Here is a 15,647-nt window from a genome sequence, read left to right as displayed (position 1 = left end):
TGGAAAAGGAATGTGGGGTTTGCGTCATGAGTAACGCTGTGCAAGTGTCAGAAAGAGAGAGAGAGAGAGAGAGAGAGAGAGAGAGTACATACCTGGCTGAGCTAGCCACTGAGTTACGTCGCGCTCTCATCTCATAATAGATTTCGACGGGAGAGAGCTTACGACAGAACCTGCTGTCTGGGCTCCCCAGGACCAGCTGGGAACGAGAGGGGGACACATCTTCAGAGGCTTCTTCTAAAAGAGAGGAAGACAAAGAGAGGAGAAAGAGCCGGAGAGAGTGACGGTCAGTGTTGGGAATACTAGTACTAACACGCTACAGCTCTCTCGGACCTCTTCACCTGTACAGTCGCTGGCAGGTGTGTTGCAGTGAAGGAGAGTGAGGGCTCTTAAGGCCTGGAGTTGGCCATCCCTGCAGTAGCTTATCTCCAACCTACAATCTGCCTCCATAAATCATCTGCATTTATCAACCATTTCCCTCACCATCACCATAACTTACCGTCTACACAAATCTCTACTACACTCCCATAGCTTACCATTCTCTTGACTGGTGGAGTCTGACATGGAGCTGCTCTCGGACTTCACTGTGTTGTCTGTAAACACAGCAACAGCAAAGCTTAAAATACATTTCAAGCCCGTAGATCAATAAAAGTAAAGCCCATAGATCAGTACCTTTTCTGCTATTAATGAAGACAGCGTTGCTTTCATGTAGTGGTGTGTATGTGTCTCTCTCTCTCTGTGTGTGTGTTTGTGTGTGGACGCAGGAAGCTGCTAACAGCATCACAGCAGCAATAATGAAAGGAAGCAGTCTGGTTACTCAGCACATCCTCCGCTTGTCTAAGGTGGACCCTTTTTCTTTCTAAATTCATTTCACACACACACAAACACACGCTCACACAAGCACACACACACACACTCCCCCTACCTGTCCAAGGTATGAGTGTCCATTTTACAGTTAATTTTGACCTTCCTCCCTCTAGCTGTCTCTCACTCACTTTCCTTCTTCATTCCCTTCCTTCATTTCTCTGGCTCGCACACACGCACACACATTCCAGAAATAGATATCGTAGCTTTCTGACCTAGTTGGCCAAGTTTATCCGGTTTGTGTAAAGTGTTGGGTATCTCCAATTACCAGTTGTTCCAATTGTTGTTTAGTATTTACAAGCTAAGCAAAGGTAGTAAAAGAAAGACGGTTTGGTTACGAAGGCATGATGTTTTGGTTATGCGACCTTGGGAATGAGAAAGGTGCTAAATAAACTGAACTTATGACTATTATTATTACTACTATAATTATTGGTTAATCAATGTGATGAACTGAATCAACTCTTAAGGCTATGCTGTTGCCTTTAGTCTGTGGCATTAGCCTGTGCGAGTTGCAAATTACTGTGAGTTGGTCACTGCTGGATAACTGTTTGTTTTTTGTTTTTTTTTACTTTGCCATGTTAACATTGTTTAGTTCATTTTATGCTGTAAACCTCACCAGTGTGACATCCTCTGTGGACTGTCCTTTTGCCATGAGACGGAAGTTGCTCTGCATCTGTGTGCCTGCGGAGGGCGCCACTGAACAGAGTCTTCTTCAGTTTGCGCTGAGATGCTTCGTCCTCCTGCATCACAAAGAACATAAGTGATCAGTACTTGGAAGAAAATAAATGTTGACAAGGAAGATGTGCAAACATCTCATTAGAGCCGCACTACCCACCAGGATGGTTAGAAATCCACTTGCCTCGGTTTTGTAATTGTGCTTGGAACCGCTGCGGACCAACCCGACTTTACGCCGCACGTGGGGGGGGTTTTCACCTGCCTCCAGAGGAAACTCACTTGGTATCTTTCCTGTGAGTTCCTGTAGTATTAAAAAACAAACAAACAAATGCATACAATGTAACATTTCCTATAACATGCGGGATGAATAATGCAGCCAGGTTTTGGCTTTAAGAATCCATGTGGATTTTGAGGTAACACCAAACAGGCAGGTGAGGAGTGTTGCATAGGAAAGGTGAGTATTAGTATGGACATGGCGATCGCAGCACTTGTGTGAAGCCATCCGGCCCCATACAGCGCAGGCGTTAGTCAGAAACAGCGGGCCACAGCACAAGAGAGCATATGAGTGGCCAATCACTCCAGGGTTCACCAGTGTGGTAATGAGGTGTGTGTGTGTGTGTGTGTGTGTGTGTGTGTGTGTGGTGTATGCGTATGTGCTTGGGTGAGTATGAGAATATATTTACCAAATGTTCCCATAATGATGAGAGGACATTCGGTTTGTGTGTGTGTGTGTGTGTGTGTGTGTGTGCGTGCATGCATGTGACTCACAGCTTCCTGCAGACACACATGTTTTAGCTCAGCCAGACGGGTGCTGAGTAGAGCCTGAAGGCTCCTACGTCTCTCCTGCAGCTCCACCATCCGTTCAGCTGCATGTTTACTGTCCATGGAACTCTGCAGCTCTACAAACACACACACACACACACACACACACACACACACACACACACACACACACACTTATCAGATGAGCACATACACAATTACATCAAAAACATGTTACAAAGACAATGAATAAACACTCACCAGGCCTAAAGATCAGGTGACCTTTGACTTCCATGTCATGTGTCTCCTGTCTGATCGTGGGTTCACCTGTACAGAGAGGGAAAGTTTTCTCCAAATCACGCACATGCCAATTAGCAAACCTGAAAACATCTACAAGCTTTTGTTAGTTACACAGTTATACAAAACTGCATGCATTTCTGAAACGATTTAGACTCCATCCCTTCCATCTCCACCCACACCCACCACCTCACCTTCCAGCTGCGGTCATATGAGCTGCAGTGTGTGGGCCTGCACAACCGCTATCACTGGGCTGCAGTACTCCAGTCCACCTGAGGGAGGAGCCACTGTGCTGCTGGTGCTTGATGCTCTGCAAACTTGACACGCTGCAAGAAGCACACAACGAAACCCAGTGTCCAGTGAGCAGCGGACTCACAGCCAGCACACACTCATAGGGGCCTTGATTGAAAGACTGCTTCTGAAGTGAGACTGGCAGGTGAATAAGCAGCCCTACAAAGTTAACCCGATTCATCAGTGATAGCCCTTAAAAGACCACAACTAGGCTAACGGCTCACCCATAGCATCAAAATAAGGTCTTCGAGCCTGGCCAGGTGCAGTGGTGAGGCTGAGCTCGAAGCAGCATTTCAGGAGAGTAGAAATGCAGCCCGTAGGGTTTAACCAGATAAAGTCATGATACTAAAAGGCTGAAAACACTGGTATTTCATGTATTCACCAATGTGGAGGACTTTCTCTCTCTCTCGCTCTCTCTCTCATATATATATATATATATATATATATATATATATATATATATATATATATATATATATATATATATATATATATATATATATATATATATATGAGAGAGAGAGAGAGAGAGAGAGAGAGATTCCACAGATAAGGGTAGTCTTAATAGCAGATATAGAATGTTGCAACTACAATACATTTGCATGTTTTACTTTCAACGACTGGATTATTCACAAGTTTGCCATCAGTAATTAATGGGAATTTTTTTTCAGCCAAAACTTGCAGAGGATGCGCATAGACTAGAAAATGTAAACAAAACCAAAAAGGTTTAGTAAGTATTGTTAATATATTTTATATATTTAATATATTTTATTATTATTATGAAAAGTTATATTTTGTACAATGCTTTAGTGCACCGAAGAACTGCACTCTAGACACACTGGGGATGTCATGCTCTTTTTCTGCATATTAAATATGATCAACAGTGTTAAGAGTTAAGCTTAGAGGGGCCTAGAGATATCTGTGGTTGTCCCACTTTTGCGGGGTCCTGCACTCCTAACCCATGCGAGTGTGGAGGGCTGTCTGTCTGTATGTGTGCATGTCTGTATGTATGCATGCATGTGTACACGCATAGATTTACTGCAGCAAAAGATGAAGAGATTGAGAAATGAAGAGATGCAGTTGCGGTGACGTATACAAGGACAGGACACGGAGCGCTTACGCCGAGAGCCTCCTCTGCCCCCCTGCCCCACCGCTCTGTGGGAACTGCAGACAGGAACTGGAGCTCCAGGAAAAAGCTCATAAAGGAGGAAATGCCCGAAGGAAGCAGAACTGGGAGGCTCCGAATGACCGACACAAACAAAAAAGAAAGACCCTACAAGCAGTCCTTTCACTGGGCAGAAATCCATCCATCTCTCCAAAATGCAAAGCCATGTGCAACAGTGAGAGTATCTGAAAACACAAAGCTGTGGTTTTGAGTCTTCATCTAAAAAAAAAACCCCATATAACCGCCTCCCATAAACAACGTCTCCTGCAGACGCCACAGGCACCACAGTTCCCTTCTGTTTCCCACTGCAGTGGCCGACGACTAGCTCACAACGCTGCCCAACACTGTGGTTTGCCCTATACAGTTATTATGTCTGGAGTATGTGGATGCAGGAACCTTGGGAGAGTGTACAGCAGCCTCCGTTGGTCTGAAGGCATCAGGATTAAGCGTCTTCAAAAAATGTTGCTTTACTGTCAACATACAGTGGCATGGTGGGTAAGGTTGGCTGATAAACCAAAGAGGAATATTGGTGATCAGAAATGTAAAAATGTGGGTTGTGCAAAAAAGCAAATTCACCTAACAGGAACAACATGCATGTACTCCCCCCCCCACACACACACAGACAACCATCATATATACAGAAGAGTCACATAAATGTGGGTCAGAAGTGGTCCACCTGAAGTGCTAAACACAGATAAATACAGGATTCATGTCCATCTTAGTTTTCTTAGTGTAGAATTTCAAGGAACGGAGTCCCACTGTGGCATGCTGGCATGGGTCCATCACTATGAAAACATTATACACTGGAGCCACAAACAAAGAGATTACAGAATCACTGACAATGTATATGTGCATGGGGGAAGGTATTTTGTGGGGACCGAATGTCCGAATTCTTTTTACAAAAATGTGGATTTTATTTAAAATATATAAATAAAAGCAATAATTTGATTTCTGATTGGCTTACTGAGTTTATGGTTTAGATGTAGGCCTTGTTTAGCACTGTAGTAGCATTATTTAGCCATAGTGAGAAGTTAATGGATATGTTTGAGACTGTGTGTGTGTGTGTGTGTGTGTGTGTGTGTGTGTGTGTGTGCGCGTGCTCAAAATGAAGCAAATGTCGAGACAAATGGTCTGTTGTCCTGAGTAGGCATACCAGCATTCCGGCACCTTCTCCAAGTCATGTCGGAGCCTGCGTTATTGTTTCTGTACAGATGTTCAGCCTGTCGATCATTCATTCTCTCTCTCTGTTTCTCCTTCTCCTCTTTCTCTCTCCCTTTGCATTTTTGCCTGTATCTCTCTCTCCCATACGTTCTCTTTTTATGTCTCTCATTCTCTTGCTCTCTCCGTCTCTCTCTTCTTAAGCTCAGCAGGATTTTAGGTTCTTGCTACCTCAGCCTCAGTTTTTCACCCAACATCAACGTCGGAGCCTGAAACACAACTGCGACGTTCTTGCTGCACGCCTCCAGACTGAAGGCCTCCCTTGGCCAGTGTGGACTCCTGGGAGAGGATTTCACTTTGAAATCGCTCCTTCTTGCACAAAACACCAACGCTAGAACTCAGCAAATTTCTGCTCCCAGAACCCCCAGCAACTTCTCTGATCAGAACAAGGGCTGACAGATCCCACCATATACACACACGCGCACACACACACACACACACACCACTGTTCTCAGCCTCCGGTAATTAATCCAGCAATAACGAGAAAGTGTGGACACAGCTGTGTTTCCACACGGCTGCCCTGGGCAGACCCATGGGTCTCAGGCATAACCACAGAACAGACCCACTCTGACACTAACCCGATATACGACTAGCACAGGTCACGCTTGAACATACTTGGCCACGTTAATGCCGTCTTGCCTTATGTGACAACAGCACAGGAGGAAGAAGGGTTAAGTTCCAGTCCTAGGGATGAGGGTACAAATATGCGGAGCAGCGTGGAACTACACCCATATCTAGTGTAAACGATAAAGAAATTACACGCCAGATTATTACATTTAAACGATCATCGTTAAGAGACTCTCGTGAAATGAGACTGACTAACAAGAAACGACAAACATGAAATGAGATTGAGTAAACTGCCTTTTGTTTCAGCAGTGAAGGTTTCTAACAAGCGTGAGTGTCGTCATGGGTTGTGGCGTGGAAACACTCTCCAGATGCACCGCCTCTTCCTGACAAGGCGCACAGCGTGCACCATTTCTCCCACATTCAGTTACACAAACATCTCATGAATGAACCTAAAAGGATTAAGTCCAATAAATATATTCGGCCTGAAACACTGAGACTTTGGTGCGCACGCTGGTAATTGGCCTACACAGGACTACAAACAAAGGCAGACCACTTAAAGTTTGACGCGTTCAGCATGATAACCAAATGCCATTATGGTGCAACAATCCATGTACACTTATATATGAAGGTCAGTGATTGTGTGTGTGTGTGTGTTCTCCTTCAAGTTTTTCATATCTCTTCAAGTTTAGTGGTCTTCCTTTTGTCCTTTTTGAAAAAAAGATTTCTATAAAATATTAGAACACTGACCCAGGATCAGAGCCTGCTTTCCAGACAGCTATATTATTTTAGCTGAAACCCAAGTTGATTTGGTCCAAGACACTGAAAAGACACCACGAAACATGTAGTTACCTGTTTGCCTGCTGCCCAAAAATAGTACAGTCATTATATTATAAATGGGAAAATATAGGCCTGACCCTGTCCTATTCACTCTGAGCATGGAGATTCTCTGTTGTATGTACAAAATCAAAATCACCAGTGCTGATCCAGTATCTATAGATCTAAACTGGTCTTCAGTGTACAAGTTTTTTGTTCTAAATAGACTATGTAATTACCACACACTCACACATACATATCTATGCAAACTGTCTTGTCTCTTAGTGTGTAACTGAGTAAAAGCAGAGGGTAGGTCTTGCCTAAAGGGTGAGACCACCCAAAACTGGTAACACTAACAATACAGAGCAGTGAAAGTGTATCATTAGCATTTGTGGTTACCTTCATTATTAGCCACTGTAGTATGTATGGGCAAAGCTCTCCATTAATGGTAAGTGAAGTATTTCTGATGTTCACACTTTCATTGCTTTCAAATGTTCCTGGGGGGACTAGGAGTGGTTTTCAAAACCAAAAAAATAATGAGAAAATGGCAAAAAGGAGGCACTACACCATAACCGCGTGAGGGGGGAGGTCAAGTCCCGGTGTTTGTTCATCCCTCACGTAATGCCATGTTGCTGAAAGGTGATCCTCCCCTTTGAAAAGCTCTCAGCTTTTGATCCAATCAGATCAGACAGCCGCGTTCTGAGTGACAAATGGAGCGTGGGCCTAACAGCCAGCAACACTCTCAGCACATGCAGCCTGGCTACAGCTGACTGGTTTTTGGTGGAGAGCAAATGGGTTCTGAACGCATCTCTCCAGGCACGCTTGACCCCTCCCCTCCTGGCTCCAGCAAAGCTGCAGGAGGCCTGACAGGCATCCCACAGGACTTGGGGGGGGGGGGGGGGGGTACGCAAGCTCACGCATTCACGCTCTCTGCCACACCACTCACTCTTTCTGCTCTCCTGCTCCACCCCTGTGGCAGGACCCCAGGACAACCACGGCCCGGCCCTCAATAGGAGCCTCTCACAGCCCTGTGCCCCCCCCGCAGGGCAGGTGGAGGGCCCATTTCCTTTGACTGGCAGGAACAACGGCTCCAGCAGAGAGAGGGGCAAGTGGCAGCAGACAGCAGATGGCTGCAACATATGCATCTGCTCCGGACCAACTATCCACACGCAACGCTGAAGATTTTCACTTTTAAAGCACATTTAATTATTACTGTTATAAGCTCTTTATAATTCAGCTTCTAATGCGAAGCGGATGATCGACCAAAACATCGCCACGAGCCACAAATCATAAATATATTCAAAATGTTTTCTGTTCTGCACAGTTATGCACACCAAGCAACTCAATCCATTTGAAGCTTGTGTAGGACACGTAAACTAACAGTCCACCCAAAAATGCCATCTGTGCTAATGAATAAAATTGATATCAGTTGAAAATCATATCAGATCTGAAATCAGATCATGCTAACTATTAAGTCACAAGTTCTCAGTACCTGACAGTCACATTTGCAGTTCACATTAGCAGTGACCACTATGAGGGCCAGCCCTGACTTGTCACCTCTCACAAACACAGACATCAGCACATCACCCAATGGATTTCACAACAATGGACATAACAACTAAGGCTTTGTAAATGCAGATGCTGGTAAAAGCTGGGACAGACGTTCACAAACAAGGGCACTTAAAGGAAACCCAGGCTGGATGGCAGCCCTGCCCAGAGCACAATAAGCTCTACTGGGTCACTTTGGCTTCGGTGAGAGGCTACAGCCCGATAGTCCCAAAGGGACGGCGTTCGTAATGCAGCTCGAACACCTCACGCAGAAACACAAAGTGGACGGTGTGCTGTATATCACAGCTTCTGTTACAAGACTGTAAACAACTCTAAATACAATCAGGGCAAACTGAAGTGGGCCGCATCTACAATAATGTATCAGACGCCATGATAAGGAGGATGACAGGTCTAACGCTAAGGACGCTCGGCACCAAAATAAACACAGGAAGACAGCAGGAGAGCACAGTGAATGCTTGTGGTTGACCACAGTGAACATAGCGCAGGTGAGGGCCCAAATTTCCTGTGACAGCTGTGTTTTGTTTGGGACAAACGCAAGGACATGGAGAAACATGTCTGGTCATGGTTCTACTATTAAATACTCATCATAACGGCTAAGGACATGTTTATATAGCCTCTAAATGATCTGTAAATTTTAAACGTTTCACAGCTTTTAAGCAAATTCATATTGTTCTCATCAAATATGCAAATACTCTGATGGGGAGGAAAATAAAAACACCAACAGCTGAACAAAAATGTTGCTGAGTTGACAGAAGGCATCATATCATGATTTATTAAAAAACAATATTATGAAATATTTAAAGATTTCTACTGATTTCCATTCAGGTTTTCTTGGCAACAAATTTAAAGCTGGCATAAATTGGATAGAAAGACCAAGTATGTTACTAAGGGCAGTCAGTTACTAAGATATCTGAGAATATGCAAAACTTCGGTTTCTAATCATTTCTACCTTCGGAACGTTTCATGTTACAAAGATTAATCTTAAACAAAACTTTATGTTCACTGAAATAAACACTTTTGGCCTTGTTCAGAGTCCTGGGATGTACAACACATTTGTTTCATCAGATGAGCTCTCCGTTTAGATCATAGACATCCCACTGGAAATGGAGCATGACGCAGAGTAAGGTTCAGAATGAGGTACATTCAGCTGCCCCTTGTGGTGTGAGCATAAAAAAGAACCTTAACTGATATTAGATCACCATTCCTACAATGACACAGACATAGACATTGGACACCCCAGGTTAACCTCTGAATATAATCAGACTCCTCTTGTTGAGTGGACGGACTGAAGGATCAACATGCTTTGGTCATTTATCTCTCACTATTCGCCGCTTCTCTTTATGTGCCTAGTCAGCTGGTGGTTAGGAAGTGGAGCCATGCGCGGGGTAAACATAAGTAATCACCTGCACATCTGGTGGGCACATGCCGCATATGCTCCACCACCGCCCCTTTCTGGAGAAAAAGAACGTCACGGCCTTCCTCAGCGCAGCGTGTTTCAGCTAACCGCAAAACAGACACTGCACAACTCCCGCTCCTGTGTTCCGGTCAAAACAGCAACACTGCCAAGCAACATCAAATACATGTTCCAAGATGATGGTGGGCAGGGTTATATATTAAGGAGATGTTCTACAAGAAAGAGAAGAACTGCCCACTAAAGATGATTTTTAGATGGCTATTTTAAATATGTGCCTTACGTGTGCGCTTTCAGCTGTGGCCCATTGTACTTCTAGAAGGGCGCTGGTGTGGTTTATTGTTCATGCTACTGCAAAGTTCATGTTTTAAACCATTTCCTGAGAGACTCAGCATTGTGTTTAGATATATGCACCAACAGGGGCCTTGTGACGGCTCCTATGTGTCCCAAATAAATAACTTAAATAAAAGACTGCTGGGGGGTTTGGAAATCTATATCATTGAAAGGTGTGTGCAAAGACCTTGTGGAGAGAGCAGGAGCTGCTTTAAATCATCGCCTATCCCGAGCAGTGTGCAAGGCTCTTTTACAGCCGGCTGATGGGGATTTACAGCTCTTCTGCAGAGGCTTTGAAGTCTCTGCAGCACTCTGAGCATTACGGCAATGACCCGGGCAGGTAGAGCGCGAAGACGCCAGTGAGAGTGAACCCGGTGAGCAGAGCAGCGGGTTGCATGGAAACTGCATGGCAAAAGAAAAGAGAACTGGTGGGAGTGGCCCAGAGATCATAACACAGTTATGGATGGGACAATGTAAACAATGAAGTCATGTGTATTAAAAATGTAAATGTCTATCGAAAAAAGGAAAAAAAAAAAAAAAAAAAAAAAAAAAAAGTTATGGCCCTTTGAAGAAAAAAACAAAAAAACAGAAAAAAGAGGAAAGACTGGAAGAGTGTGTGGAGCGAGGTAAAGGCGGGTTGAGCTGCTTGATTCTAAAGAGAGAGGTGCCAAAGCTTTAGAACAAAGGGGACGGGCTCAAAGGGGAAAAAAAAAAAAAAAAAAACACTCAGTACAGAGCAGCTGGATTCATACATATTCAAATGTGAACCCCATTTGAATATTTAAAGCCATTGGGACAAATTCTGTGCGTGTGTGCATGTGTATAATGGGGGCTGGGGGAGGTGGGTGCGTTAAGGAGGCTCTCTGATCACTGCTCCACCACAACAGCCCGATTCCCCCAAAACAACTGGATCACTTCGGAAATAGACGATCTCTACAGTAGCTATACAACGGTGTAGGTGGTTTAGGTGGCGCAGCTGTTGAATGTGCCAGCAGCGGTGCCTCCGGCCTGGGCGGAAGTGCAGCCATCAGCTATATATAGCAGCTTACACCCAGTTCAGGGCTTCAGCCTGCCCGACCAAATAAAACACACCTGCAAATTATTTTTTTGAATTGCAGTTTATGATGAAAAACATTCTATATTTTCAAAAACACCCTCAGTATTGAAGAGCAGACATTGCTAGGATCAATATACTATCGGTTCTGTCTTAGTCACAAGAACACATATGCAGACATTTCATAACTTGTTATCTGAAACCCTTTATACGGTTGTTAAATACCACCTAGTCACCATCTTTGTTATATGTTGTTGCTCTAGGATTCATCATCCCTCCACTGCACAGCTTTTGTGTTTTCACTGCTTTAACGCATCTGATTCAGCTAAAGGAGGATTTGATTATTAGTTAATGATGTCTCAAGAGTGAGAGGGTGCAAAGAAAATCCTAAATCAGTGCGGTGAACCCTTCAAGACTGGAACTCAGGAAACACGACAAATCAGCACTGCTTGCTCTTTCAGCTTTATTATCCATCTTTACTTCAGTGTTATGTTCTCTGTATTTTTTTGTGTCTACCCCCCCCCCCCCCCCCCGCTCTGACATACTTGATCCATCTTATGGGACTGACGTTTAGCCGATGAGTTTGATCACATGCACAGTATAGCGGGGTTGTCAGACGCTACCATCCTCACCATTGCCGCCCTATTGACCAACACCCGCTTGGCACCTACTCGTACCCTGCAGCTCTCCACTAGGACTGTCATACACCAGTTTGTATATCCCTCTGATTGCTACTGGACTTTCTGTGAATACTCCTGCTTCCTATGCCACCGTTGTAGTTTGCCGTGTTGTATCATGGCTGTACCGTCGTGAAACATGATATGGACTCACTCTGGCAAAAATGTATCTGTAAGAAACAAAATACTTTCATTTCACTGCTGGTGTACTGAATATCCAGGAATGAGGGAACAAACACAAAACTTCCTAATCATAGGAAAATCAATAGGGCACAGACAGCCGCAAACTGATACAACCACACCTGATTACAAACGTGCGTACCACAATCCTCAAGTTGTCAGCGGTGACAGTCAGGACACCACATCTGAGAAAGCCTGCTCAAGTGTGTCCTATTGGCTGAACGAAGGCTGAACAGCTATTACACCACATGGGTGGAATTTCATTAAACCATTCAGTTGTCTTAGTGGAGAACACATGCTTGCTTAATCCCAAGCCATCAGGAATGCTAGCTATGTTTGTCGTGTATAATGGCCACACCACAGTAGAGCAGCTGATTACAAGTAGAACAGCTTCAATGCCCACTTCTGTTTTGTAACGCTCGTTAGGAAGTGGTGTTCTTGGTGTGGTTCACAACACTCAGAGCACCACACCACTGGACAAGTTAGGATGTCCACAAATAGGGAGGGGCACCCCTGGGGTCGAAGGTTATTGGTTAATACATGTAGAAAGCAAGTGCTTGGATCTAAGGAAACACCCCTGTGTTCTCAGACTATATTGTGACTCTAGACAGTGTCAAAGAAGCTGATTCCAGACGTTTGTTAAAGAAAAGGCACCCATCTAGGGTCACCATGCTGCTAATGCGTTCATTAACTTGATAACATGATAAACCCTCATTAAGCTTCTCTTTACACTCTTTGCGAGTGAGCTGGACTTGGCTGCATGCCCCAGGAGAGAGGCCCGTCTCTAGGTAGCTCCCTAAATACTCCAATAATCTCCTTCTCACTAGGCAACAATGCACTCCACTAACAACTGGACAGTCCAAGCACACACACCATGGAGCCAACACATAATTTTTGTTAACTACGAGCCATTGTTGTCTTTTCAAAGCGGGAAATGAAAGCCGTAAGACAGACTCCACTACTGAAATAAAAAGGCTGTGCGTTTGAGTTAAGATGTAATAAAAGATGTAATAAGAGGGAAAAACAAAGATAGCTACATGAACTGGCCAAATAAACCATGCAGCCTCAGAACAGGAGATTATTGAGAATTTGCTAAATCAGTAAGTAAATCCAGTTTTTCCTGCAAAAGTCAGAGATTAAAGACTCTAAATCTCTCCAGACCAAAGGTAATCAGCTGCTCAATTATCATACGAAGTGGACAATCTCTGAGTCATGCACTTCATGTATTCATGCTGTAGAATTCTTCAAAGTTTCCCTCCAACAAAGTGAGCCAAGCAGAGCTTTGGTGTGAAAATCCTCACCCCAATACTCCGAGCAAATACCACTATAAGACAGGTAAGAGGGCCAATGTGGTGTTCACTGAACTCCATGCATTTTCAGTGTGCAAAATACTTTTTAAAGATAAAATATTTTGCTACACAAAACTAAGCTAACATCTTCAACAGTGGTTACAGATATTGCACCTTATATTAGAGTGACTTAAATGGGTTATGATCAGGTTTTAAAAGCAATAGTAAGCATTGCTGATTGATCTGTTGCATGCAAAAGAAAAAAGGATCATGTAATTCTCTCAGTGGTAAAGTTTCACATTTTCTCTGCCCTGATTTACCAAACGCCTGCAACCTGCGTGAGAATTTGACATTATATCGGTTTCACTGGTTGTTGCTGACCCATCCGCCCAACGACGTGGGTTGCATACAAGAGCACAGAAATTTTTTAAAAAAAGGAAAGCACGGTCGTGTTTTCAGCCAATCCGGGCGTGGAAAGAGGCAGTCTGGCATCCTGAAGGAGGAGGACTTTGTACAGATGCATCCGCAGCTTGTGGCTAGACAAACAGAACTGCGGGTCATAAAAGCTCCTACGCCGAGACACCACGAGCGAGAGTACATCTTCTGGCATCATTCTATGTAAACAACAAATGGCTTTTAATAAGCCAGTTCGTGTTTCAAAAATATGCCAGGTTCTTAAGTTGTCCGGAACGACAGACTGAGTTAGGTTTAAACGAAAAGCCTGAGTCAGAGCTGAAAACTCAGGTACAGATCAGTTTGTTGAAATGAACAGGTCACAGAAAAATGTAAGCAACTGATCACGAGGCTGACCATTTTTTCTGTATAACGTTGAAATGAACTGCTTGTACAATTCCGAAGGCGAGGAACCCACTTAGTCAATGGCTAGTTTACATAAACCTAGTGATCTTTCCGTGTATGCAAGTTAATTCAAACAATTGCCCCACATTTGTCTTGTGAGAGGTATGGCATTGCATGTAGCCTACACACGATGCTGATTTTAGAAGAAAAAAAAATAGATTCAAACTTAGTTTCAATATCTTACAGTCTATGGAAATTCCAAACCAATGATAACTGCAAAATCATGAGTGCTTTAACTACAAGTCTGGTTATTTTTGGGGATTGTATTTCACTCTTACCTTGTCACTACATTAAAGCCCCGTGGTCTGTCATGGTCTCTTGTTTATAAGAGTTTATTCAAGCTGCGATGCAGGAAGGCTATTCCTGCTGCATGCATCAATTCCTTTGAAATTCCGTAGCTCAGGTAACGTATAAAATGCATCGCCCGGGTCTGCGTTACTGAAATAAACTCCGGTGCAAAGCAAAACTAAAATGATTCTAATATACTGAGTAGCCCTCTCTAAGCACCCCTCGGAAACGCTCAACCTCACTTCTGAACCCAGGTCGAGAGAAGCCAACGAACGCACTTTTCTGGACGAAACCAACTGATGCGCGCACAGAGGGGTGGGCCATGTGCCGCTACAGGTCACGAGAACGCAAAACATGCGTTTCTTTGTTTTTATACCCATCTAAATACCCATCTAAAAGATTTATGACGTAGCACGATTACCATGGTTTGTGTGCCATTTAATATTCGCAGCGTTACGCAAACCGTGTGAGCCAAAGGGATTTGGTCGCGTTTGTTTATGTGCAGAACGCGTGTTCCTTCCCCACTGCTAAAACGTCTGGAGCCAAGTTTCCTGAAAGTGTTCCTGTGTTACTGCAAAGCTGGGATTGGAAACCATGTCTATTACTCTCTCCAACTTTCATTATCTTAAAGCTGCCACCCTTCTCGGCCTACTATTTACAAAACAAGTTTTAAAAAACCAAACAAAACAAGCCTAGCTGGGGGGGTTCAATTAAGGAACGACGGTGACTTGTATAGCGTTTTCACAAAATATTAAGATCCTGTCCTCTTCATATGCTTAGAAACCTAACATTAATCTTTCTGTGTTGGTGAAAACTAAGAACTTGTTTCGTTGCCTTGCGCTACCTGAGAGGCTGAAGGACTGCAGGCTGATTTGCAAACCAAAGCGCGCGAGCACAGCCTGTAACTGCGCGTGCCTATTCACATGTTAAGACCGTCATTGAAGTGGACACCAGAGCGGTAGTCCCGCGTGCTCCAGGTATTGAGTACATTTAAACGCAGAATGGTTGGATTCTGCGCTCTCCGTGTTACCACGCCCACCTGGCTTTGTTCAGAGGACGTTCTCAAATATCTTGACCACAAACATATTTTAAACGTGAGCCCTACTGTAGAATACGTGAAATCCAACCATATCATCACTGAAAGACTCAATCCTGAAGACTCATCAATTAGTCATATCTTGTCAAAGGAAAAATCACAGACCTAATTTGTTATCTTTTCTATGAAATTAATGTGCACTGACCATTTTCAGTGTAAGTTATTAGGTCTTTCTGGTAAGTAACCAGAAGTCGAGAGTTCGGGCTTAACCATGTGGGAGTTTTAAAAATGTGGGAGGAAAAG

The 15,647-nt window shown here is 43.9% G+C and overlaps 1 protein-coding gene across 6 annotated transcripts in view; it reads right to left on the bottom strand.

Moving 5' to 3' along the window:
- The window catches only part of ccdc120a (coiled-coil domain containing 120a), a 34,275-nt gene that overhangs the window by 2,957 nt on the left and 15,671 nt on the right, over window positions 1-15,647 (bottom strand). For 3 of the 6 annotated variants that reach the window (XM_081707524.1, XM_081707523.1, XM_027007589.3), the window contains 7 exons: window positions 2,790-2,921; window positions 2,560-2,625; window positions 2,305-2,435; window positions 1,697-1,837; window positions 1,478-1,601; window positions 534-590; window positions 93-234 (listed from right to left, as the gene is read on the bottom strand). In XM_081707524.1, coding sequence (XP_081563650.1) covers window positions 93-234; window positions 534-590; window positions 1,478-1,601; window positions 1,697-1,837; window positions 2,305-2,435; window positions 2,560-2,593 — 629 coding nt within the window. In that variant the 5' untranslated portion in view covers window positions 2,594-2,625; window positions 2,790-2,921. Of the gene's footprint in view, window positions 1-92; window positions 235-533; window positions 591-669; window positions 1,169-1,477; window positions 1,602-1,696; window positions 1,838-2,304; window positions 2,436-2,559; window positions 2,626-2,789; window positions 2,922-14,298; window positions 14,573-15,647 lie in introns of those variants that run through there. The other 3 variants (XM_027007588.3, XM_027007591.3, XM_081707525.1) reach the window with 3 other exon arrangements.

Source organism: Electrophorus electricus, chromosome 25, assembly GCF_041902795.1.
Source record: "Electrophorus electricus isolate QZ-2024a chromosome 25, ASM4190279v1, whole genome shotgun sequence".
Lineage (NCBI taxonomy): Eukaryota > Metazoa > Chordata > Actinopteri > Gymnotiformes > Gymnotidae > Electrophorus > Electrophorus electricus.
This window is presented reverse-complemented; position numbering and strand designations above follow the sequence as displayed.